Source organism: Sturnus vulgaris, chromosome 13 (assembly GCF_052056855.1).
Source record: "Sturnus vulgaris isolate bStuVul1 chromosome 13, bStuVul1.hap1, whole genome shotgun sequence".
Taxonomy (NCBI): Eukaryota; Metazoa; Chordata; class Aves; order Passeriformes; family Sturnidae; genus Sturnus; species Sturnus vulgaris.
Window position 1 is genome coordinate 1,728,616 of NC_142255.1, and position 26,682 is coordinate 1,755,297.

Genomic DNA, 26,682 nt, shown 5'->3' on the forward strand with positions numbered 1-26,682 from the left:
CCTCTTCCCACAACTCCCCCAAGAGTTTGGCCTACCCAGCCCAACTGTGAAGCCATTAAGTGGTCCCTGGTATTTCTGGAGAACATTTTTATGGTAAAGGTGACATGGGTTGTGCAGCACTGCTGGGTCAGCTCTGTGGTATACCCTGGAGAAACTCCAGTCTTGGAAAATGTTCATATGCAAATATTTATCTCTATATTTACCTTGTGGCGCTGTAATTTTGTAGCTGGAGGTGGTAAGTGAAGGTGTTGTATAGGCTGTGTTGTAGAAGCTGTGGCTGCCCCATCCCTGGAAGTGTGCAAAGCTGAACGTGGCTTGGAGTGCCCTGGGGTAGTGGAAGGTGTCCCTGTCCATGGTAGGGAGTGGGACTGGATGAGTTTTAAGGTCGCTTCCAACCCAAACCGTTCCAGGATTCTGTGATTATTGGGTTTGTTTGCCTTTACACCATCCATGTTTAGCATTGTCCTGTCAGCTGTTAAGGTTTTTAAAGAGTTGGAGAGCAGCTTAACTTTTCAAAAACTACATTCTTGAATCTTAACTTGGACTTCTGAGCTTTGGCGTCACGGTCAGAACATCTCCCATTTGTCATGCTTTTATTTTTCTTGCAGGTCTGCCCAGGTTCACGAGCCAGCCAGAGCCCACATCCGTGTCCCGGGGCGGCAGCGCCGTGCTGGCCTGCGAGGTGACGGCGGAGCTGGCGCCGCTGCTGCGCTGGGAGCGCGACCGCCAGGCGCTGGCCCCGGAGCCGCGCCTGCTGCAGCTGCCCGGGGGGGCCCTGCTGCTCAGCAACGCCTCGGACGCCGACGCGGGGCTCTACCGCTGTGCCCTGGACACCGGCGGCACCCCCAAATACAGCGACGAGGCCGAGCTCAAAGTCCTGCCAGGTACCCCCTGCCGCTCCCGGGGCTCTTCAGGACACTGCCTGCCCGTGTTTAATGGTTCTGCTCTTAAGGCATCTTGGGGGAAAAGATGAAAAAAGCCACCAAGAATTAATGCACTTCCGTTGGGATGTGAGACAAAGGGGGAACTGAGTGTTTATTTGAGTATAAATGGGGACTTCTGTATTTTTTCAGGTTGAATCACATGTTTCAAACCCTGTGGGAGCTTTGCAAAGAAATTGATCTTTAGTCTGTCATTCTTGGGGTGCCTAAATGGAGGTGGTTTTATTTCTTCCCATATTCAGGAAGTTCTGACCATCTAAACACTGGGGCTTTTGGGGAAGTCTCCAACTCAGGGTCTTTGTCTGCAGGCCCTGAGTTCTTCACAGTGGTTAGAAACAGGCTGCAGACACCCACAGATTGCCTTCCCATATTTAATGGTTCAGCTTTTAAGGCATTTTGTGGAAAGACTTCTTTAAAAAAGACCCCAGTAATACACTTCCATTGTGCCATGATACAAAGAGGGAATTGACTGTTTCTGTGAGTATAAAAGTTGGGCATTTCTAAGTTTCTCGGGTTGACTTTCATGTTTCAAACCCTTTGGAAGCTCACAAAGAAATTGGTCCTTAGTCTGTAGCTCTTGGGATGCTTAAGCTGAGGTGCTTTTAATTGTCCCAGTATTCTGGAAATTCTGACTGTCTAAGCAATGGGACTTTTTGGGAAATGTCCAATCCCCAGAGGAGGTGACATTTTATTTTGGAAGGTTCAGCTTTGCCTGTTGTGCTGAAATGTTGAGATATTTTTGTTAGAACAGAAGTCCAGTGCTGATGTAAACTGTTGGCACATTCAGAGTGTTCTGTTCCCAGTGACACCACCAGCTGTTCTAATACAAAGGTTTGAACAGTGACCAAAAAACTAGGACAGGAATGTGGGTCATGCTTTCCCAAACCAGGGAAATGCAGGCTGTGTTTCATGTGAGGTTCTTAATTTTTCCCAGCACTGTCTCTTTCTGGATTAGTCTCCATTTTAGAATTCTCATTCAGTTGTTACTCTTGGAGAGCTGCTGGAGGGAGTTACTGAGTTTCCATCTCGGGAAACTCTCAGGGTTAGGATGGACAATGTTATGGTTGGCCTGACCTGGTGTGGGCAGCAGGTGAACTTGAGGCAGGTGGAAGCACCTTCAGGGGTCTCTTTCAGGAATAGTTCTGTTTCATGTGACTATGGCCATTCTCTACTTAAAATACTAAATTATTCTGTAAAATACCCCAATTTTTGCAATTGTAGCTCTCTTTTGAAATTGGGGTGTTGGAAATGAATAATTTTTTCAATGACTATTCATTCAGTATAATTCAGTTCTTTAGCCTTTGCAAAGTCTTGTCTCTTCTCCAACTAAGGATAGAGGGTTTGAAGAAAAGCACTTTTGGAAAAGATGCTTGATTGAATTCCTATAGTTTGGATTGCCTTCATGTTTCTGCAGCCCTTCAAATGCTGTGGATTTTGCTGATTGTTTCAGAAACTGAAGATTTCTTGAAAACTTCCATATTACACTGATCTTTTGAATTCTTTTTGGCTCCATCTGTAGTTTCCTTGCTTTTGTAATGCTTTGCTGAAAGTGATGAAGTAGAGCTGTGTTAGGGAATTCAGATGATTCTGTTTCTTTGCTCCATTATGAGTCCAAAAGTATCGATAGTGAGGTTTGGTAAAATCCCTCCCAGCAGGCTTTTTTTTAGAAAGTGGGATTAAGCTGTTGAAGGGAAAGCTCCCTTAGTCTTGAGCGGTCCTGTAATTGATTGTTTGGCCTGAGAAGTATTTGAAAGAAGGATTTGAATTAATCTGTTCTTTATTCAGTTTATTCCCCTTTTAAATGGTTATCTGATGTGTGGCTGACAGTGAACCCACCACTGCTTCCCAGGCTTTGAAACACACCCAGCACACTCCTGCATCCCAGGGATTTGCATCCACAGACAATGTTCTGCTGCTCTAACGTTCTGCTTTGTCTGCTACCAGGATGCCACTGAGCAGGAAGATGCATTTCTGAGCTCTGCCACTTATAGTGGGTGCTTTCAAACACAGGACTGCAGGGCGAAAATGCCACTTAATTTTGGGATCCCGTTTCCGTTTACCTGTGAGCTGAGCTCCCTTCTGGGAGCTTTGAGCAGTTGGGGTCGTGTCTCCAGGGAATCATTCTGGCTCCTCTCTGTGTAAGGATGGCTGCCTGGAGCTGTTGTATCCGTGCTTTGCAGCCTGGCTGGCTCCACGTGCTGCTCCAGGTCCCTGTCATTTCATTATTCCCCATGCACAGCAGGGCAGGCAGAGAAGTTCCTGCCAGGAACGTGGGCACAGCCCCAGGGGTGGGGCTGGCTGATCCAGAACTGCTCACAGCGTGGCTGCCTCTGCCTGTGCCAACTCCCACACGGGATTTCCACCTGATCTACTTCCCCCAAATGTCCTGGCACCTCCTCGTGTTGTGCCTTGGAGCTCGTGTGTGCCCTGAGCTCAGTACTTGGTGTTATTTTTAGTGTTTTGAGCTGAAGAACACCAAAACAACAACTTCCTGAAATCCCTGTGAGTATCACCTCGGGCCCAAGTGAGAGAGCAGCCAAATATATGTGTGATGAGACACAGAATGTGCTTCATTCAGGGAGTAGAGTAGATACAGAATACTCTGTCCCTGTTTTAGGTGACCAGAAATGGTTTCAGGCCTTGTCCAGTTGTGGAGCTTTGCTGCCATAACACCTCCAAACACCCCTCAGAGTGCTGGCAATGCAGGGATTAGTGCAGGGTGAGCAGGGGTTACTCAACCCAAACTGCAGCTGCTCTCTAGAACTCATTTCCTCTGAGTACAGTGCAGGGCACAGAGGGTGCACACTGTAGTAGGGACTGAATAAGCATGCACTTGGCTTGTGCTTCTTCTTAAGGGTGGGAAGAAAAAGGGACAAACACCCCTCTCCAGCTTAATCCAATGCAAAACTACTTCAGAGGATTCTCATGGATGGATGGATAGATGGGTGGAAAGCTGTGATGGGGCATTTTTGTTTTGTGTTACTTCAGTATGCACATTCCTTGGTTGTTGTATTTTACCTGGGGTCAGTCACTGCTGCAATAATTTAATTTTCCAGTGTGTAAAAGCACTTCCTCAGGCAGCTCCCTGATGAATCCCAAGGCTTGCTGGACAAACTCAAATCTGTTCCTTCCTTTCCTAAATCTCTGCTACCTGGTGGAAGTTCCAGTTTCAGGGCTGTAGTTTTAAGCTGAAATAGTTTCCCAGGGAGTTGGAAGAGAATCCCAAAAGCGGGGAATCACTTTGCATGTCTGGAGGAAAATGGTAGCAATGCTGGGAGAGGCTCTGACAGAAGCTGTGGGTGAGGTGGGGATGGAATCCTCGAAGGGCAGGAAAGGAATGCAAGGTTTAAGTTGTGCTTTTCTTTGACTGGTTGGGTTTTGGTTCGGGGGGGGGGGGGTTTGGTGGTTTTTAACATGAGCATCTTGTGTTTTTGCACGTGGTGGCAGCTGTGTCCTGTGGTGTTTGCAGATGCGGAGGAGCCGCAGAGGCTGGCGCTGCTGAGGCCGCCCTCGTCCCTCACGCGGCTGCGGGGACAGAGCGCCCTGTTCCCCTGCGTCGCTGCAGGCTTCCCTCCTCCCCACGTCCGGTGGACAAGGAATGAGGAGGAGCTTCCCACAGATGGGTGAGTAATGGCTGACAGCCCTGGCTGTGTCTCATGGCAGGATTCCCGCTGGAGTCGGGAGTTGGGATCAGTGCACACCTTCCTTTGGGCTTGAAACCTGGAGAGCAGAGGCTGATCCCAAATGCTGGGGAGCTCAAGGCTCGGTGTTGGGATGAGGGAGGTGGTTCAGGATACCTTGGAACAGTCTCAGGGTACCAGTTTGAAGCCAAGAAACCTTGAGTGAAGCAGCGAGGTTATTAAGAATAGATTACTTTTAGACTGGCACTGGAGTAGAAGCAGTAATTGAGGGAATAAGGACACTGCAGGAAAAGGAGGATGACTTGGGGTATTTTGAGTGTCAAGCCCTGCACTCATTCTTTCTGCAGTGGAAATGCCCACCGAGTGTCAGAATGTCCCACAGGAATTGACGAGTAAGTGTTTAAAGCAAAATGACACATTTTCTCATTAAAATAGAATATTGAAACAGTAGGCATGATGGCAAAAAAATCAGTGAGCTTTCCGAGATGTTTCAAGTGAAAACTTACACATTGTCATTGCTGGTGTAGTCAGAATAATGTGGAAGGAAATCAGTATAAAAAAAGCACAAGAGATCTTATAAAGCCCTTTTTTGTCCATATAATGAACGTACTTCCTAGAACCAGGATTGCAAACAGCTATTTGAATGTTTTCCATGTCCCTCGAAGTCAGCAGTGAGATTAATGGGGAGCCAAGTTAATCATGGAACAAGGAGAGGTAAATTGTGGTGTGGCTGACACAGAAAGCAGTCAGAACAATGCTCAAGTCTCTGCAGCACCAGGGATATAATATATCTCTTTTTTGGCAACTCTTAAATTAAAAGATTCCAGGGGCTGCTTATTTGAACTGTCTTTGATGGGAGGCTGCTGTGGGAAATGACAAATAGCCCCTGAGAGATGGTGCTGTGTCAATGTGAAGGCACATGATTTAAATTCAGGGGTTTTTATAAATATAAGAACTCACTCCCCCTATGAAAGCTGGTACAGACTCATTAGGGTGGCACAATCAAATGGGAAGAAATGGCAGAATAAATGTGCCTGGTAAGATCTGATTTTGTTTTTCTTGTATGTAAAGTGATGTCACGTCATGTCTTTAGCAAGTTTTGTTTCCCTGTCCTTCTCTAGGTTGTGGCACATTCAGGGCTCAGGGAGGTTAAAGCTCTCCTTTTATTTTCTTCATTTTTGAGATATAAAGCCCAGTTTTTCTCACTGAATACAGTGCTGTTAATTCCCTTTGGAATTCTCTTCCCTCATTCCATGAGGTTACCATGATAACTTCTTAGGGCTTCACAGGTATTTTCTTTTTCTCATAATTCAGAGTGAGAAATTGTTCTGGAGGACTGGAGCATAGCATTAGTAAGTGTACTTGATCTTCAAATGTACACAATTTGAACCAAGTCTGACCTGATTTTTCAGAATATTTAGCATTAGTTTTTAGTGTTTTGGCCCTTTGTTACAAGAGCAGGTTCCAGTGGACTTTTTTTCTTCTTGCAACACTTAGCTCTTCTTTTCTTAAAGTGAAACGTATGCTCCTCATTGTAGGCTCGAGTTTTAAGGTAGGTAAATGTAAAAATTTGATCTTTTTCCCCTTTATGGGGTAAACTTTTTTCATTGTTCCTTCAAGTGATCAAACTGAGCCAAAGCTCCCAAGTCTGCTGCTTGTGTCTGTGGCTGAACAGGGCAGAGATTCAAAGAACAGAGAACAGAAACCTCTTAAACTCCATTTACCCTCCAGCTATTGTGTTATTGGTGTGAATAGAATAACTGGAAAATCTCCAGAAATGAAGATTCTTTGTTAGAGAAAAGCCTGCAGTTACTATTGCTAAATAGCTACCTTAGCTTGTTATGCATGGTCTGTTAATGTAATTACAAATTAAATCACATTTAATTTGTATTAAAATCCCCTTTTGATATAAAAGTACGACTTTCTTAGTGTGGCTTTTCTTTATCCCAAGAAAAAACTGATTCTTTTCATCTGAGTAGGATTTCTGCCTGGGAAAAGCTCTGAAATCCCAAGTTTGTTTATGCACACTCCCACCCCAAACATTAACATACATATATGTAGGTATAGCCATATATAATGAGATTTCTCTCTGTGTGTCTGGGCTTAGAAAACAAAACGCAGACAGCATGGGCAGGTTATCCCTAATTTTGACCCCTTGTTAGAAGGTTTTACATAAAACCTTATTTTTACTTTTGTCATAACTGTGGTAATTAATTAATGCAAAATAGAATGTTTGCCTTTTGAGTTGTATTCCTACAGGGAATATGGATAGGAGCCTGTATTTATAGGAAAATAGATGAATTTTAAGGATAGGGAGTAGTGGGGTTTTGGTATTAAATATTTGTTGTAAGATCTGGAGAAAAGGGAAAGTGATTAAATTTGATGGATTATTTGTTGAAGACTGCAATAAGATTTATGTTAATGGATAAATATGAGTAAACTTGAGTGATGGCAGCCTTGGCAGTTGTTCAGACAGCCTGTAATGCAATATATTGTGAAATTAGTTGCTGTGATAAAATATTTTCCAAATTAATTATAGTGTGAGAGAAGGAGACTTTGGGTGTTGGGTGAGAAACTGAAGTTAACTCAGTGCTCAAGTTTCCATTGGAACAAGGCTGTTAGAACGCCAGGGAATCCTTCTGAACTCACTCACTTGAAGATTTTTAAAGAAATCTGATGGAGAGACTGCTGACTTCTTGGTTCTCCATAAAGAATGCCACTAAAGACTAAAGCTTTTCCTTGAATTGGTTTGCTGGTCCAGCTTGTAACCTTCATATTTTATAGCTTTCCCAAAACTCCACTGTCTGTAAAGAAAGGAAAAGACTAAACCCTGCTCTAGATTGAGATGTAGCTCCAGTTTGGAGCTCTAGGAAGGTTCCAGCCTTGTGTGATCCATGGTGGAAGGTGGGGACCTGCTTGGTCTTTGCTCTTGGCACATGGACAGACATCATCCGTGGGCTCAGCATTGGGATTATCCTCCTGCTTTTCCAGCTCTTGGCTCCATGGGCTCTGAGTCAGTACTGCCTCTGCCAGGAATGTGGAGAATGCTGAGGGAAATGGAAGGAAGCAGGGAAGGCACTGGAGTGTGAAGTTATTGGAATAAATCTTAGGCTATTTATGGAAAACTTCCTAAAGTAAAATCTGTGGTGTCAACATTGCTTGGTACAAAAGGTGAGAATGGAGGTGTTATATTCAGGCTGAGTAGCTGTTCAGGTCTGAGCCAGCCTGGAGCCTTTCTTACCTAGTGAATATTTTTTATTTCAGTCTCTAGTCTGGCTGAGGAATCTGCTGTGTGAAGGGTTCTTCAGCAAGTGCAGGAGTCACTTTGTGCTTTTGACAATTCCTAACTTGGAAAGGGAAGTTTCAGATGACTGCCCAGGTAGATTTGTCCTCAGAGTTTGGGACACAGGCACAGAGAAGTATCTGGAAGATGATCTGCTCTGGAAACTTTGCAGTGTGTGGATCAGTGTGTGCTCCAACAGCATATACTGTGTATCTTCATTTATATGGGACATTTCTGGCAGAGAAGGAATAAATGCAGGTGCCACAGGTTCTGAAAAAACTGCAGTAGATGAGATGGTTCATCTGAAACTGAACCATGGAAAGGACTCGAGCAATAACTGTAAAGTCCAGCAAACTCTGCAGCAGGTTTGCTTCAGGCTCATTTTAGCAAAATTTCATGTAATTGAAAAGCTCCTGCAGAAACGTGGTTGTACAGGTAATACTTTCCTACAGTGAGGGGGTGAGAGCTGAGGGCACTTGTGCCATGTTCATTTCTGCTCTGCTGTCTGTGCTCACATGAGGTCTGTGATTGTATGATCACATCCCTAATGCAGGGTTTTCCTTGGTGCTTCCCACAGATGTGTGATATTGCCATTATTACACATTTCTGTTTGCAGGGTTCTGAGTGATTGGTACCAAGTGAATTACACTTGCCCAGCTCAGGAAAGGTTAAGCATAGCTGAGTAATTATGGAGATTTTTCTGTAGTAGATTCCACAAAATAATCTAATTTACTGTCTAATTTTATCTGCTGTACTTACTGAGACAGCAAATAGATTATAAGATGTTTGGGGAATAGTAATTTAAAAGGGGGAAAAAAAGCCCAAACCTCAGGGTATAACTGACAATTTGACTACAGTAAATTAATAAAGGCTCACTATATTTAGTGCTAATGAAACACAAAGAGCCTGTGAGTGAGGCATCCAGAATAGCTCAGTAATTGTATGTTAGGGGGGTGCAAGTGAAGGCTGTATGGAATGCATACAAAAGGCTGGAATTTGATTTTCCTCTTCCCTGACATATGAGTGATCAATCTTTGTTGTTTTTAATGGCACTTCAAATTATGTTATCACTTTTATATTAAGCTGATTCTTTGTCTCCAGTGTCTGAAATCCGATTGCTTCACTCTTTTGTGAAAATGCTTCATTGTCCTTACAAAATTAAGATGTTTTGCTTTATTACAAAAGCAGCTTTCTTTTAAGCCCAGGATTTTAAGCCCACAGCTGATTCATACAGAGGGAATCACCAAGGAATCTGGCACATTAGTTGTTTTCTTCCATTAAACTTCTACTGAATCACCTATTAGGAAATTGAACTCAACCCTTGGTTTTCTGGAGGAAAATAATCAAAGGGAATATAAACATGGCACAAGTTGAGATGGCTGAACAGGAGAATTCCCATAAATATTCTGATGCTACAAGTAGTTTGTGAGGTCCCCTAGGACAAACTCAAGTGACAAAGAGGAATAGTTTTTAATAGTTTTAGTAACATCTTAATGCTGTCATAACTTTTCCAGAGGCTGGCAGTGGGAAAGGAGCATCCTAAGGCACGTGTTGTTTTTGGAGGGTAACAATGGATATCTGGAAAAGGCATTAATGTCCTCAAAATGCCACGGACACGCCGATGGCCTTTGATCATTCCTTCAGGATGTGACAGTCACAGTTCTTGGGGCACAGCTCCTTCCCTGCTCCATGCCCCGCTGTCCCTGGCAGATCCAGCTCCCTGCTTTCATTGCAGCCCTCAGCACATTCCCTGCTGCAAGAACAAAAAGTCAAAGCAGCTCTTTTACATAATAAAAGAAGGCAGAAAATTTCATGGATGGATGTGTCAAGGTCCAGGCTTGTCTTACTCCAGTGTTTTTCTTTAGGCCTGGTTTTAGAGCTTGTCTGATGTGCCATTCCCACGCGAGCCTGGGACGTTTTTCCCAGCATTTGGGAAGCTCTTAATTTGATTTTTCAAACTCATATCTTCACTCAAATTCCTTGCACTTCTTCCAAGCTAGCCTTTCTGTAGTCCTGGTGTTTCTCACAGGAACAGTATGGCTTTTCTTACAGAACACCTGGATAGGGACATCTCTTTGGATGCTTTTAACACTTAATGCCAATTATGGTTTTGTTTGCTGTGCTTTTAAATTTGATCAGCAGTTACAGTAGGATAATAAATCAATAAATAATAGTGTGAGATGAGGCAAAAGTCTGTATCCCAACAATTTGCTTGTCTAAGCAGGTCAGGATTGGTCTTACTAATGTAATTCTAGGAAAATTTTAAATGGAGAAAGCACAGAGGTTGATTTTTGTCCACTGGCCATTCCAAACAGAGACCAAAAAATGCAATCGTTGTAATGCTCATATATTGACAGAATTCAGTCCCTTCCTGCCCACAAGCCACAGTTTGAGATGCCAGGCAGGAAGCCACCAGGTTCCTTTCCCTTTCCCCCAGACCCTTCCTTTTCCAGCTGCAGACAAGAATGGCTCTGGGTCATCATCCAGACACAACTTGTTGTTCTGGCTTAAGGTTCTTGGCATCTTATTGGAAAGTTTATTTGGTATTTTATGTGGATACTTGGAGTGTTGAAGGAACTTGAAAAAGTTGTGTATAAGGTGTGTATCAGAATTTGTATCAGGTGAAGGGCAGTAATGGCTGCAATGGGAGGAGGATGTGGCTGGAATCTGAGGATGCTGCACTGAGCATGAAGTGCCCATTTAGCAGCAAAAGCAGATAGATTGTAAGGACTGGATTAGAAACCTTTCTCTACCCATTACAAGTCAGAGGGGGAAGTTCTGTACAGACCCTTTGTCACCTGATGAATCTGTATTTTGAATTTCTTTTAAACTGTATCTTATTCTGAAATACTTAATCTCTCAGAGATGGCTTACCTTTTCACAGAAATTCAATTCCTGTACATTATATAATGTGCATTGTTGTCCTTGTGTTGCAAAGGCACAGTCTCTCCTGTTGTACTTCCCTCAGCTCTCCAAGCAGTCAGTCATTCCAGCTGGATCTGCAAAATGCCTTTTTAAAAAATTATGTGGTTACTATACCTCATTTTCTTCAGTTCTGGCTGCTTTTGACTAAATGCCTTGGATCACATTTAATAAAGAGCAAGTGAAGATGCAAGTGCAACAAGATGAGCTGCTCTTGTGGAATTGACCAGGTTGAACTCAATTTTCAGTGTGGGATGTGATGGTGTAATTATAATCCTCAGTGTCCCACACTGGGGTGGTGTCCATGCAATGAGCTGTCCCTGTGTGTGCAGGCCTGGCCTGGGGTTTGGCTCAGGCCATGTCCATGCAATGAGCTGTCCCTGTGTGTGCAGGCCTGGTCTGGGGTTTGGCTGAGGCCATGTCCATGCAATGAGCTGTCCCTGTGTGTGCAGGCCTGGTCTGGGGTTTGGCTGAGGCCATGTCCATGCAATGAGCTGTCCCTGTGTGTGCAGGCCTGGTCTGGGGTTTGGCTGAGGCCATGTCCATGCAATGAGCTGTCCCTGTGTGTGCAGGCCTGGTCTGGGGTTTGGCTGAGGCCATGTCCATGCAATGAGCTGTCCCTGTGTGTGCAGGCCTGGTCTGGGGTTTGGCTGAGGCCATGTCCATGCAATGAGCTGTCCCTGTGTGTGCAGGCCTGGTCTGGGGTTTGGCTGAGGCCATGTCCATGCAATGAGCTGTCCCTGTGTGTGCAGGTCTGGCCTGGGGTTTGGCTGAGGCCATGTCCATGCAATGAGCTGTCCCTGTGTGTGCAGGCCTGGTCTGGGGTTTGGCTGAGGCCATGTCCATGCAATGAGCTGTCCCTGTGTGTGCAGGCCTGGCCAGGGCTGTCCTAGGGGTCTGGGGTTTGGCTGAGGCCATGTCCATGCAATGAGCTGTCCCTGTGTGTGCAGGCCTGGCCAGGACTGTCCTAGGGGTCTGGGGTTTGGCTGAGGCCATGTCCATGCAATGAGCTGTCCCTGTGTGTGCAGGCCTGGTCTGGGGTTTGGCTGAGGCCATGTCCATGCAATGAGCTGTCCCTGTGTGTGCAGGCCTGGTCTGGGGTTTGGCTGAGGCCATGTCCATGCAATGAGCTGTCCCTGTGTGTGCAGGCCTGGTCTGGGGTTTGGCTGAGGCCATGTCCATGCAATGAGCTGTCCCTGTGTGTGCAGGTCTGGCCGGTTCCAGCTGCTGGCTGGGGGAACCCTGCAGATCCAGGACGTGGCCGAGACCGATGCCGGGACCTTCACCTGCATCGTCGAGAGTGGCAACGACACCCTGGAGGCCCAGGCAGAGCTGGCAGTCCAAGGTGGGTCAGAAATTTTTATTTTCTCAGAGAACTCTTCTCCAGATCACTAAATACCAAGTTTATTCTGTGCCCTGTTAAAAACTGAGCCCCCTCCAGTACTGCTATAAATACTGTTACTCTGATTTATTATTCAAAATGCTTGTAATTTCCTAAATAGCCAAATGAGCATTGTGCCTATATAATACAACCTGAGGGTGCTTAAAAGCTGCTCTGTTTGCTGCTATTGTATTAAATGTGGCTGATGTCATGCACTTGAAGAAGGGCCAAGGCCACAGTGTGGCTGATCCCACCTGAAAGTGAACCTGTGGTACTGCAACCTGATTGTCTTTGGAAAGGACATCTCTAATGTATTTTTCATAATCCTTAAATATGTTGTTGTTTTCAATGAGCTTGTGAGAAGATAAAACCAGAGATATTTAGTAATATGCTGGTTTATTGTGTGTATAACTGTTTTGCTTACTCTTGCAAGCTATTTTTACTAGAAAAAGCACTGAAATATTGATAATGTAGTTTTAAAAGCATCTTACTATACATAAAAAAGTAAATAAAGCAGACTGGGTAAGGAAAGAAAATAGACTTGGTAAGGAGTGGGGAAAAATTCAGGTAAAAGTTTGCCTTCCTTGCCTTTCTTACATTCCATGAGAAAATCTGTCTTTTTTATTGATTGGACTCTAATAGGGGTTTCCAGTTCTTTCTCTGGAGTTTCATGGCATATGCAGAGTCCTTATAAGAACTTAACTGACTTGGTTTATTGTGGACTGTGGTACTACAAAGTTGGTCTAAAAAGTAATTCTGAGGGAAGAAATTTATTCATGGAACATCCATAAATGAAGGGTTTTCTATAGATAACAGGAAGGGATTTCTGACCAAAAGGAAGTGCTCAGACTCAATCTGGTCATGCAGAAAACCCCACGATTTTATTACCTTATATCTTGGCCAAAAGAAGAAAGATTTGGTGCTCTGGCTTTGGAAATACCTCCAAGGTTGAGGCTTCAGGACACTTTATGGTAGCTTCAAACAGCTCACTGTGGGCTGTGTTTAATTCAGTTCCAGCCTCTCCATTTTACAGACTTGGCTTTGTGTGTTCATTAATAACATTAATGATATGATGCTATTAAGCAGGTCATGGGTAAAGCTGAGAGGAGCCTTAGTGCAGGACATGCAGCCAGGTCACCTGCAGATGAAAGTGAACTGGAGACAACTCTTCTTTTCTCTTTATCTGAACCATTGTAAAGGATTTCTGCATTTCAGTGTGAAGATTTAGAATGTGTTCTGCCAGACCTTCCCTGCTAATTTTGTTATACACTTGGCACTGGAAAGAAAATCCTTTATGTTCAAATGTTAAAATATATTAAAGGTTCTATGGAGTGCATTTTGGATAGTGACATTTCTGATTTTACTTCTTAGTTGTAATCTTAATTCTGCTTTCCTTGAGAGGTCACTGTCGGGAGTAATTGTATTTCTGCATTATGGTAGTTTGGTGCAGGGTTGAATAGCCTGAATAACTGTTACCTGATCCCTGGATCATTTTCTTCTAGATTAAAGAAATTGTCATCTCTCCCCACCTAATAACAGCATGATTTTGCTTAATTTAAGTTCTTTCTGCCATTCTTGGAAATTAGTCTGTCAGTGGTTCAGACAAGAAATCCATTTTTGGGGTACTAACTCCCTTCTGCATTTTTCTGTAGCTCTCCTTGAAGGCCTTGTTTTTTCTAAGAGGTTTCACTCTGTACTGGGGGTTGTGCTCAGGCAGCCAATCTTTTTCCTTCTACTAGCATTTCCCCATGGCAGTTTAGACATGGAATTCTGTGCCAAGGGGGGTGATTGGCAGTGTTAGGGCAGTGAAAGTGGAGAGGTCTTCCTGTGGCTGTCTCTTGACTGAGACTTCCTGGCAGTGCCAGATCTGGGCTGACTGAAATTTGCAGGCAGGACCGGCCTGCTTTATCCACTTGTACATGAATTCAAAGGAATGCTCTTAAAGGTCACTTTGCTCCATGGCCAGCTTTTCTGTGTCCTCTGACAAGGATACAAAACCCTGCAAGCAAATGAGTGTCTCTGCTGTGGTGCTGGCCACTGGAATACTCCTTTCCTGGCAGTGGGGATGAAATTCCTGACCATCCCAGGGGAAGGGTGCCCTTAGGTGTCACACTGGGGCAGGAAAATCCCTGAGTTTTACTGTGGGTTTGTGTAAGGTATGAGGAAGAAGGTTGGGGAAAGCTTATCCCAACTTATATGGGACTGTACAGCCACCAGTCCTGGGAGTTCCTGGGGTGTTTTCTGTTCCTTTTGGTACCATTTTCAGTTGGGATAAGCAGTACCTTCAGTGCAGTTACCCAGATCCTATTGGTGATGCTTAGGGATATCACCAATTTCATGTACCTGGAAATAGTTGAAGCCCTGTGTCATAAATAGAAGGTGCTGGAGAAGCCTTCTATTGCCCTGATGTTGGGTTTAGAAAGTGATTGTTTCCCTATGTACATCACAGAAGGACTGAATCAGGAAAATGACCTTTAACTTAAGTAGAAATGTACTAAAGAGTCCAGAAGAATCCTACACAAATTTCTGCCCTCAGTCTCTTTATCTGCATTGTGTATCTGGGAGGTAGAGTCAAGAAACTTCCTTAACTTTGGAAGGAAATTTTGGCTGCCCTGTTCCTGGAAGTGTTCAAGGCCAGGCTGGATGGGGCTTGGAGCAGCCTGGGCTAGTGGAAGGTGTCCCTGTCCTTGGGAGGGGGTGAATGGCTGACCTGTCAGGCCCCTCCCGAGCCAAACCATTCAGTGATTATATGTATCTGCAAATTGGAGATTTCATGGCCCCACTGGTCACACACTGAACCTTTGCCTGGTGCATCTGAGGTTTCATGTGGAAGAGAACAGGGAATGTCCCAGGGAGAGCCTGTGGCTGAGAGTCCCAGCCCCTCAAGCTGGACATGGCTGAATCCTGTCCACAATTGATGTAGGACTAAACACTGAGTGGATAAAATGTGTGTGCACCTTTGTACCAGAATATCACAGATTTTGGAAAAGGGACCTCCTTGGTTTGCCTTGGGTATCACCACAGTCCAGGCCAAGCAAGGGCAGGACACTTCCCATGGTGGAGACAAGAATTTGGTGCCTGAAAAAGTCACCCCTCTCTTGGCTGTAGTGACAGTGTTCTCCCCTCACTGTGGGTGCTGCTACCAGGTTATTTACAACACCTGTAATGAATTGAGAGCACTGGAAAAATTTGTTTTGCTGCCCCCAGCCATGAAAGAATCTGTAGCATTTCCCTCAGATAAGAGTGGGAAGTGATGACAGCAGAGATGGGGAAACAGGTAGTTATTGTATTTAATCTGCTCAGCCTGGAAGAGCCAGAGTGGCAGTTAAATACTGGGAAGGTCATAAGTTCAGCCTTCATCTGGGCAATATATCACATTTATGGCTGTGCCCAGTGCCCTGGGAGTTTGGGCAGGGGCTGGGACTGACTGAGGTCACCACAGGGGCTTCCTGTGGCCTGCCTTGGTGCTGGGGTGGGGACCAGCAGCTTGGGGGGACTTTCTCTGGCTGTTGAAATATTTACTGTAGTTAATAATGAACCAGAAAGTCGTAAACAAAAAAATAATTCCATTTTCATTCTCCTATAAAATTGACATGGCAGGCTCTCAAATAAATAAATCCCCGTGTTTATGGGAGAAGTGTGAGAACTGCTCTTTGCTGCTGTTTGTTACTAACTTTCAGTGAGTTTTTGGACCAGCAGAAAGTCCAATTCTGAGTTGTCTAGGACAGCATTCAGTGTCTGATAGTGTATCTTAAGTATTATGCATTAAATATCTCATTGTGATAATGTAACTAAATTTAAAAATAAAACAAGAGATGCCTCTTTTGGGGTATCTGTAATGATAAATCAGAGATTGCAGGTGGCAATTGGCTGATCATGGCCTCGTTCATACTGCCACAGCAAATTGTATGGAAAAATCCAAATGTGGAAGTGTTTTGATGGAATTGTCCCCTTTGTGCTTTAGAAGGAAGTGCTGGAAATACTTTCAGTAGAACTGACAAGGCTTACAGCAGTGGCAAAGCCTTATTCCAGCAGAAAATAGGTGTTTTGGAGTGGTGGTCCTGCAGTGTCAGGGAACAGTGATTTCTGTGTTCTGGGAGGGTTGGCAGGATTGCTTCACCTTGATTTTTCTGTTGCCTTTGCTCCTGCTGGGATGGGGTCTCTTTGATTACTCATGGCAGGTAATTATTTTAAGTTTTTAATTGAAGATTTTGGCTTAAAAACTAGTTGTGATTATACATCTATTAACATATGAATTGTTATTAAAATAAAATGAGAATGTGAGGCAAGTCAAAACTTTGTTTAAAACAAAACCATGACAGCTGCAGAGGAAGAGCCTGAATGTGAAGAACCCAGGGCTTGTTGTCCAGGGTTCTCAGGGCCAGCTGCTTTGATAAAAGCTGATGCCACCCTGCCCCAGAAATTTTAGCTGTTTGCAAAGCACATTAAATCCTGCAGCAGCAGAGTAATATGTCTGGGTAACTCTTAGTTTTGCATTAAGCTTTCATTATTATTGGAAACAATTCCAGGGAAGAAATTTGAACCATCACTGAAAATTGCTCAGACCTTTCTCATCCTTCTGGATGATCTTCATCGATTTCCCTCTCTAATTAAGCTCAGTGCTGGATTTGATAATGGGCTGCTCCTCAGTTAGAGATTCAGGAGATGCTGCAGGTACCTGAAGCTGTCAAAGGCTCACGTGGGGGACAAAGAATTGTCCTTTTTGGGGGGCTCAGAATGTGCTGCTTGGGGAAGCTTTTGGAAGTAAAAATAACACCTTGGCTTCATAGGATTTATTTCTTGCCCTGAAACTATAATGAGGAATTAGTGACCTTTTTTTCTGCAGTGATGCAAACAGGGGCAGTGGGTCCAGGAGTGGGGAAGGTGAATGAGCTGAGCTCCCTGGAATTTGGGTCTCTACCACTGCACTTCACTGAAAAGTCCTTTCTTTCTGAAAGTCCTCCTTATTGCTCCTTAGTGAAGTTTAATGTGAATGGAGTTCACAGTTCACTTGTAAATTCAACTAACTGGGAATTTTTGCCTCTCACATTTGTATTCAAGGCAAGTGTTGCTGGTGAAAAGCTATGAAGAGATATTCAGGTACATGGGAGGGGAAGGGCAGGGGAGCATTATTTTAAGGCTACATTGCTTGTTCACATTGTACCTGGACACCAGAAAAGCCCATCTTCAGGAGAGGTGTAATTTTTAATACTAAAGGTAAACTTCCCCAAAATATTCTTTACATCATACAAAAGTCCCACTCTTGTGTTCAGGACTGTGATCTGGTTTCTGTTCCATGGGCTGGGCTCAGCAGAACCTCTGCTTTTCCTGCTCAGTGTCTAAAACTTGTTCTGTAGCTGGACTGTTGTAAGTTTGCTGGTTTTTTGGTGTGTCTTGATGTTTTTCTAAGACCAGGAGGAGCATTTGTCCAGCCCTTGACACGTGGAAGAAAGCTTGCCATGGTTCTCAGTGGGGACACCAACATTTGTTTTGTTCAGCTGTATTTTCCAAAAGTCCCTAATGAGCTTTGCTGGAATTTAAAGGAAGATTCTGTGGTAGCAGTGCAGGTGTTTAACATTCCCTGGTGGTGTCAGAGAGCCCTGCCAGGCCATGATCTCTGCCTTGCTGCCACGTTCCAGGTGAGCAGCACTGACAGCTCGGGGCTGGGAAGGGTTTCCAGCCTTTGCTGGGGTCGAGGCTGAGCAGGGGCAGCTGCTGTGTGTGGTCAGTGGGATCCCTGTGGCAGGAGAAGGCTGGGACGATCCCAGGATGATCCCAGGATGGAGAGGACAGGGATGATGTGTGGCCCCTCTGTGTGGACCATCCCCAGGAGCCTGGGCTGTGCCGGCCCCAGATAGTCCTGCTGCAAGGGGGGTTTTATTCTTACAGAGTCTCTTTGCCAAAGACCTGACAGCATTTTACCATGAGGTCCTTCTACATGAAACATCTGGAATTCCCTGGACAGTCTCATTACAGCTGGAAAAGTTGTCTTTGTGTTACAGAGGTGCTGCACAGCTTTCAAATGGATTTTTGTGGTGCTGAAAAATCAGTTAGAAAATAAGCCCCAAATGGGCAGGGGTTAATGATGACAGGGATGAGATCCTTTGGGATGGGTGTCCATAATGGAATAGTGTGTAGATTTGGGAGGAAAGATCCTGCACATGCCAGGAAGATGAGATACATGTGGAATTAAAAAAAATAATTAAAAAAAAAATCTCTTTGTAAGATTATATATATAAAAACATTAAGAAAGACAAAGCCAAATGATCAGTAACCCACAGAATTCACACAAATGGTTTTCCTTGTAAATGTTCTTGAGGAATCCTTGGGGATAATGAAAATATTACTAAATTAAGCAGCAGTGTCTTAAATATCTACAATGTCGAAACTGATATTGAACTTAGGGAATTGTAAAGGCTGGTTTATCTTTCAGCCAGAGTTTCTAATAAATGAGGATCATATTAACAGGGGTTTGAACCAGCTGCTGCTTTAGGACAGAAATCCTTTTCCCCCAAAATGGCTTTTAAAGCCGTGAGCTGAGGCTGTGCCTTTGGCCTAGACAAGTAGTTACAGAAATTTTTTTGCCCAAGATTCATATTTAGGAGTTGGGGTTTTTTTGGTCCCCAAAGTAAAAATGTGCTTTTTAGTTTGGAACAGGCTTTGCCTAGTGCAGGATTTCCTCTTTTTGCAGTGTGTTTTCCATACAATGCTGTAGGAAATGTAAGCCCTGCTGGCTCATGGTCCCAAGTGCTCTTGGATGCTTTTAAGGACTCCAGGATACAGGAGATGTATGTACTAGAGATAAGCCATAGGGGTTTTAATACTGCTTTTATTCCCCATCCAAAGGAGATGACAGAATTTCAATTGCAATCTAAAAGCTGCAAGGTTCAGTAGTGATTTTTAAGTTGCACATGCCAGAGCCTTCCAGGAGATGTGAGTGTGTGGACTAAGCAGCTCATTAAAACACCTCTTGCCTCCAAAGGAGACTCTTTTTCTAGGAGTTGTGCCCTAAGTGGCAAGTGCTTTTCTCTGTGCATCAGGTTCATCCTTCCATTTTAATTGGTTGAATCAAGCTTCAAGTTTAATTTTTGAATTTATGGGATTTATTTTTTTTCCATTTCAGCAGAAACTTTTATACTGCTTTCACACCACCAAATTTCGTAATGAAAACTGAGGATGATGTTCAAGTGGAAATGCTGAGGAGCACCACACATCAATCAGTCTTGAGAGAGAGCCCATACCATAAAGTGAACATAGACTTTATTTCAAGTTAAATTTTTATGATGGTAAAGCTGACTCTCATCCAGCAGATAATTGATTTCTCTAATGGGAGCCAGATTATTGCCATTACTGAATGTCTCATTATCCAAACTCTAGTCCTTGGCAGGGAAGTTTCTCCCGAAGTTGCAGAGATGAAACAATCCAGTAATTTGTGGGAAGGAGGAGGGCTTTTATCTGTGGTGGCTGATTCCCTATGCAGTCTTGCAGTTAATTAGTTTGTCTTCGTGAGAAGAATAATTTAAAGGAAAACCACGGTGGAGTTTGGGTTCCTGGAGTAAACAGAGTTTGGTTATGATGCCAGTGGAAGTTAAGCAGTTGGTGTTCTGAGGAGGTGGGAAGCCTTGGAGGCAGGTGTGAGCTGCCTAATAAAGGTGTTTTCTGCTCCTCGAGGTGCCCTCTCCAGAGAGGTGCTGGGGGCAGGCCTGGGGGGAAATGGGAACAGGATCCAAGATACTCACAAAAGGAAACCAGGCTCAAAGCAGGCTGCTTAATGGTTAATGAAGGGCAAGTTATTTTTATATTGAATATTTTTCTAACCAGTCCCGAATTCTGGCAGCTCTGCTGGTCTTGTTTGTTTTTTAGTGCTGACTCAAAGGTTGCATCTATGATCTTTCCTTTTTCATATCCTTAGGAGGTTAAATGTAGTCTCAGTATAACATGAAACAAAGCACTTTGCAGGTGAGGATACAAATTGCTGTTCTGTGGTACCTCAAAGCACCCTGTGCTCTGGAAGTGCCTCTCCCCAGGTTGTGTCTCTCACATTTGATGGTTTTAGCTTCAGTAAAACACTTGGTTCTGTGAAGACAATTTGAATAAAAGGGAGCTTGTGTTCATCCTGAGTTACAACACTTGGAAGGCCCCCTGGAACCTCCCCATCCCTGATAGCTTAATGCAGAGTGTGGGATTGCTGAGGATTTCTCTTTGTGTTGCCTGCAGTGGTTGTAGTCATGCAAGTTGCAAAACCTTCCTAAAAGTGCTGCTTGTCTGTCAAGAGCTGGATCAGCAAGCACAAGGAGCAGTTCTCTTAGGCAGAACAATGTATTTTTTCCATAGCAATGTGTCAGAGTGGAATGGGACTTGAAGGGGATGCAACAGCTTTGGCACCTTTTGGAAATAATTCTGCTTGTGTTCTGTAGCTCAGTGAGCTCTGTAGTGTTTTGGAGCTCCAACCACAAATTACTGCTCTTTGTTTATCCTGATGGAGTAATGTTCATGAAAGGCCCTGGGAACCACAGGGCAGTCAGTGCCACCCGTGTGCCCAGCAGAGTCATGGAACAGATGCTGCTGGAGTAAAGAACAAGAGAAATGAGGAGGTGAGTGAGGGAAGAGCAGCAGAATCATCTGCCTGGGCTTGTGCAAGGCATGAGAGCCTGTCCTGGCTGATGCCAGCCTGCAGTGTCATGGATTTGGTGGATGTGCCCCTGGATGGGTGAGGAATTGTGGCCACCCTGTGAGGGTGGGCAGGGCTGGCACAGGGTGCCCAGGGAAGCTGTGGCTGCCCCTGGATCCCTGGCAGTGCCCAAGGCCAGGCTGGATGGGGCTCTGAGGGCTTGGAACCAGCCCCTTCCCCACCCCATGGCTCTGGGACAGGGATGGAGCTGGTATTGGCAGGGAAGCTTTGTGCACAGGGAAGAACTAAAGAGGCTGAAGCAGAACTTAAAACGTGTCACTTTTTAAAATGTGTCACTTTTCTGTACTGAAAGTCTCTTTTGACCTGAGTTTATAGCAGCTCACGGCTCTGAGAGCTGAGTCAGGGCTGCAGAACAAACATTTCACTAAATTCTGGTGATTTACTATAAGCTGTGTGTCATGCTTTGGGGAGAATCTTTAAAATATAATTTTGCCTTTCCTTTCCCCTTTGGGCAAATAATTTTTCTTCAGCTTTTCCAGTATATGCATAATTAATGACTTTGTTTACTGACAATGTCAACACTAACATAGGTCTGATTTATAGTCTTTATCTTTTGCCTATTTCCTGTAGCACATCCTAAGATACCACATAGAGAAGAAACTGTATTTTAGGAAGGTACTTCCATTGGGAAGATAGTAGAAAAATAGGAGTTTGTGACCACCATCCTTTTATATTCTGTTGTCTGCAGAAGGAACCATGAGGCTCAAATCACTGTGCTTTAAATAATTAGCTGAAACTTTGCTTTGCTCTCTGGGAATTTGTGTGGAGTGGGAAAGAAGAACCACTGGAGGCTTTGTGGGGCTGGGGAGGAGTTCAGTTCTGTAAGCTCAGATTTCTGGGGCTGGAGCAGCTGTAGGCTCTGTCCTTGGCACTGGCTGTGCTTTTGCTCCCAGTCACACACTCAATCTGCACGGTGCATGCTTCTTGCTCTGCTAATTTGCTTAAACGATCATTAGTGTGATTAACCATTAGAGTGATTTCAGAGCTCCTGATCTCCCTGCTGCTGCTTCAGGTTGCAGCTGGAATGGTCCAGGCAGACACGTGGAGCATTGGGAGCAGGGGAAGGGAGGGTTTGTTAACTCCTGTGAGATTCCCCTGGGTGTGAGCAAGTGCTGGAGCACAAGGAAAAAAAGCTTTTATGGAGCCTCCAAAGGGTTTCCATGGAGTGCTGATGCTGCTACCAGAGTTCTGCATCATCACATCAACCACAGTCATGTTAAATCAGGACTTTGGATACTTGGGTAAAGGAGTGTGGATTCAAATATTAAGCTGGTTCACTTAGAAAACTGGAACTTGACTTGTTTGGTTTCACATGGGATTGTAGTTGTGGATTGTTGTTTTCAGAGGAGAAGGGAAACTTCTTTGAAGTGCAGGGAAAATGTTATGGATTGAAGGGAATTATTTGAATTTTGGATGTGGCACGTGGGGCCATGGTTTAGTGATGGATCTGGCAGTGCTGGGCTCATGGTGGGACTTGATGATCTTGGAGGTCGTTTCCAACATAAAGGATTCTTTGGTTTGCCTGGAGCAGCTCAGATGGGTAAAACATCATTTGGAAGAGCATCTTTCCCTTGTAGGGATCCATTGCTGTATCACCTTGCTAAAAATACTGTTCTAAGACAGCCTTTTAGAATTACTGACCAGTGTTTTTATGGGGGGCTCCTTTGCCTCTGTTCAAGTGGTCACTGTTTAATTTACTGATTTGAAATCCGAGTACTGGAGACTCTTAGAACTTCCTGATCTATTAACTGTTACTAATTTGTAGTTTAAATGTGTGAATGCTCTGCAGCCTGTTTCTCTTTGAGAGAAAAATTCTTTCCTAGAATATCACAAACTTGAAATATTAAAAACTCCCTTGGATTTGAGGTGTGCACCTGATCCATAATACCTGGCTCAATTTCTTTACCTTCAGGAACCCAGATTACTGGATTTTATTTAAGCAAAAAGAGCATTACTGGGGTCTGTGCTTTCCTGAATTCCCATTCTGAATTTCTGCTGCTATCACTGGCCTCATGTGCTGGGCCAGATTTCAGCATAAGAGATTGTAAAGACAAATTTGTATCTGTGCAGTGTGGGAAGAAACAGCCCCAGATTCCACCTTCAATAATTCTGGAAAGTTTAAAGATTAATTGGAAAATTGTTATGCAGTTAATGGCCCAGTTTACAAAGATTGCTCCAAGTTTCTTTTCTATCTTTCTGTACCTCAGTGGTGAGAATCCATTTGAAGATTAAAAAAATGCAGAAGGGAAATGAGGATCTCTTTTGGTGGAGGGCCCCAGGAGCTGCTGCCTGGTGCCAGGCAGGCAGTCCCAGAGCAGCTCAGGGACAGGGAATGCTGCAGGATCCTGTGTTCTGGCAGTGCCCACAGGCAGATGGCTGAGGCCATTTAAGTAAAGGATGACCATGGTTGTTATTTCCCCTGAGTGATGGCTCGTTCTGCAGGCAGGTTGGGGTTTCCTCAGTGGTTTCTCCATTATTTATTATCAATCCTGCATAGATTTCTTTTCTATTATTCCATTTTCCTCTCCCACTCCCCCATGTAAACATCTTGTATCCCTCTCATCCCGTGGCTCTGAGAAGAGCAGCACCTTTTTTCTTTATTTTGTGCCAATCTGTTAAATGTATTTGGCTTTTTCTTTTCCCAGCTCTCATGGGAAAGGCTGAGCCAGTCCACCCTTATTCCTGCACTGTGCCAGGCATGTTTATCTGGGCCTTTATTGAGTCCTTTGAGTTGTTTCTTTTCAGGCTGCAGAGTCTTGTTTGCTTGTTCCTTACATGGAAGCTATTATTGAAGTGGGTTGTAATTAAGGTTATTTTTGGGATTTGTAAATTAGAAGGGACTTTGATGTGAAGATGGGCCTGCATTCACTGAGCTGGAAAGGAATTGGAATTGATGTGTAAAGCCAGCCTGCAGAATTTGTGTCGTTACAAGACAAAAACATGGAAAAGCAGTAGCTCTCTATATTTTCTTTTGAACTTGATCAGGAAATAGCTATTTTTTCTAGTGCCAGGATGTGCGTGGATCTGGCAGCAGCTATTGGTGAACGTGAGAGGGGTTTAGTTGATCCCATAAATTATTTTTACTGTTCCCAGCTCTAGTTTCTTTTCCCCAAATGATCTGGGGCAATCTGTATTCAGTGAACAAACAGCTTAATATTTGAAATGATCTTAAAATGTGTGTCCTTCCTGGCCTTTGGAGCTCCTCAGTCTGCAGCACACAAATGAAACCCCCACTGTGAGGGCTGCACTGGGAAATATTCAAAGATATGGCATGTCAAGGCTTGCTGTCTTTAATTTGTCACATCCTCTTTCCCCTTCTTATGGGATGGAGTTAGGAAATTCTTAAATGCATGTTCTCCTGCTGTTTCTCCCCAGGATCTCACTGCCTTGTGCACTGCACAAACTTCACAGTGCTACTTTATTGAGAAAATATTCAATATTTGATATTTTTCCTTATTCAGGGGATAGTCCCATGGTTTATTTATAATGCTCAGTTCAAATCCATATTTATTCCTGTTTTGGTATTCAGCTCCATGGCACCTGAATCATTCATAACTACTAATGAATGTATTTTTGCTCTCTGCTGAAATGAAGTGGCATTGAATCCATTTAAAAAATTGACTGGGACACAGAAAAATTAAGAGGAAATGTATCCAGCAGTTTTAGTGCCCAGTGTGAGACACTTCAGCGTTGATTTTTCAGAATATACATCCCCTAATCTGTCCCTTCAGAGCTGTGACTGCCCTGGAGAAGGGGCTGGCAGGCCACAGTCACCTCTCAAACACCAGATTTGCTCCATAAGCATCCACCCAATCCCAGCACAGAGGTGGGGCTGGGGAAGGCACTGGATTCCAGGGCTCTGTCACATCAGGACCATTCATTCTCTCCTCGTGGTGCCTTTGCAAGCCTGCAGTCCCTCTCCAGGCATCTCCCTGTCATCTTAGACAAAGCCAACAGCTTTATTGTTTTTAAATCTTCACATCTCAAAATCGTTTGACCAACTGTAAACTTAGGATTTGAATTTTTGAAAGATTCAAGGGAGAAGATAACAGTGTGCCATATTCCCAGTTTATCCAGTTACAAAGCACTTCTTACCAAGTGTTTGGGTGTCATTCCAGGTGGAGGGAGGACTTGGCCCTATATCTACCATATATATCCAGAATAAACATCTCTAAATCCTGAAATAACATTTTATTGTTCACAGTGATTGCAGCAGTGCTGCAGATCCTTCCACTAAATAGTCCCAGGGTTAGATGGAGGATCCCTGTTGGGGTTTTGTTTGGAGGGAGCAGGAGGGATCTAAACAGACACGAGGCAGTGTGGGGGGAGCTGGGATTGAGGGGTTTGCCTGGAAATAGCTGGAAATGGCCCCAAAGGCTCCAGGTCTCATCGTGCTCAGGGCTGTCTGAGGCCTCTTCTCCAGCTCAGCTTTGTGTGGAAAATGAGGGCTCTGGAATTCAATAAAAATTTCATTGCCTTTGGCGCTGCTGTAAGAAGTTTAAATTTTGATGAGCGTTCTTGTTATTCAGATGTTTCCATGGTACTTGGAGTAGATTCAGGGTCAAACAGGCGAGATTTCTCCTAGAAGGGCTGGGGAAGGAGAACTTAGTAAAACAGAGAAATAATGAATGTAACAGTTTTACATTATTGATGTCTAGATTAAGGTTTTTACTTCTGAAGATCACCCGAGAAGTTGCTTGGAAGGCTCGCTTCGAATGATAATCAGTAATAACCTCTGATAAGCATTGAGTGAGCTCTGCTTTACTTTATTACAGTTGATAAGCTTTTCCATGTCATCTGGTTATCTAATTTCCATATAGAAATCTCTTGTCATCTGTTCTTTGTCTGAGTTCCTCCTTAATTGAGGAGTTCACCTCAAGAGCAGCAGGTTAATCCCAGCCTGTGCCTCCACAGGTTTTCAGAGATGTCCTCCCACAGAAGGTGGTCTCAGTCTGAGCAGGAAGGAAACAAATCTTTGGTGTCTTTGGTCATGGAGAAGTTTTATTGAGAGCACTGGAGGGGAGGTGACAAGTGCAGAAGGTATTGAGGCCAGAACTCTCCCACAGAAGGAACAGGAATCTGTAAATTTGTACATTTTAATTCCACAGATGGTTTGAGTTTTCATTTGTGTGTTCCACTGTCGTGGGCAAAACACCACAATCCAGGTTAGTGCAGGACAGACACTCACTGCTGGGGCCAAACACTCTTGAGGCAGACTCACAGAACAGCTGGGATTGGAAGGGACCTCTGGGGACCATGGAGTCCATTCAGGATTTTCCAGGTGGGTTTGGGATGTCTCCAGACAGGGAGATTCCACACCCTCCTGGACCAGGGTTCCAGGGTTCTGCCCCTCATGGAAGGCAGTTCTTCCTCCCAGGTCAGTGTTCCATCCCTGCAGGGAGTAGCTGAGGGAGCTCAGGCATGTCTTGCCCTGAGCTCAGGGTGGGTGCTGATCCATGGCAGTGCTGTGGCTCAGAGCAGCACCCACCTGGTGTCCTGAGACACACAGGAGTTCCTTCTGCTGTTCCTACAGCTACACCTGCACCTCTGGGGGGCCCAGGCGTGCCCCAGGAACAGCCCTTCCATGGCAGTACAGGCAGAGGGGGTGGTTTGTGTGTGTTTGGATGGGCACAGAGGTTCTCCAGCCCCAGCTTCCCTCACTCCTCTGTTCTGGTGGAGCTCAGCACCATCGTGTCCCTGAGGGTCCATCCCTGCCCAGGCCTCATCAGCCTCTGCCCAAACAATGCTGGCAACCCCACATCAGAGATAATGGCATTGTAGTCATGGAAAACATGGAGAATCCAGGCTCAAACCCAAAATTT

The 26,682-nt window shown here is 44.4% G+C and overlaps 1 protein-coding gene across 8 annotated transcripts in view; it reads left to right on the plus strand.

Annotated features, from left to right (window-relative positions):
- Positions 1–26,682, plus strand: part of NEO1 (neogenin 1) — a 164,100-nt gene that overhangs the window by 67,869 nt on the left and 69,549 nt on the right. For all 8 annotated transcript variants that reach the window (XM_088172864.1, XM_088172860.1, XM_088172863.1 and 5 more), the window contains exons 3-5: positions 609–884; positions 4,411–4,564; positions 11,996–12,132. In XM_088172864.1, coding sequence (XP_088028990.1) covers positions 609–884; positions 4,411–4,564; positions 11,996–12,132 — 567 coding nt within the window. The remainder of the gene's footprint in view (positions 1–608; positions 885–4,410; positions 4,565–11,995; positions 12,133–26,682) is intronic.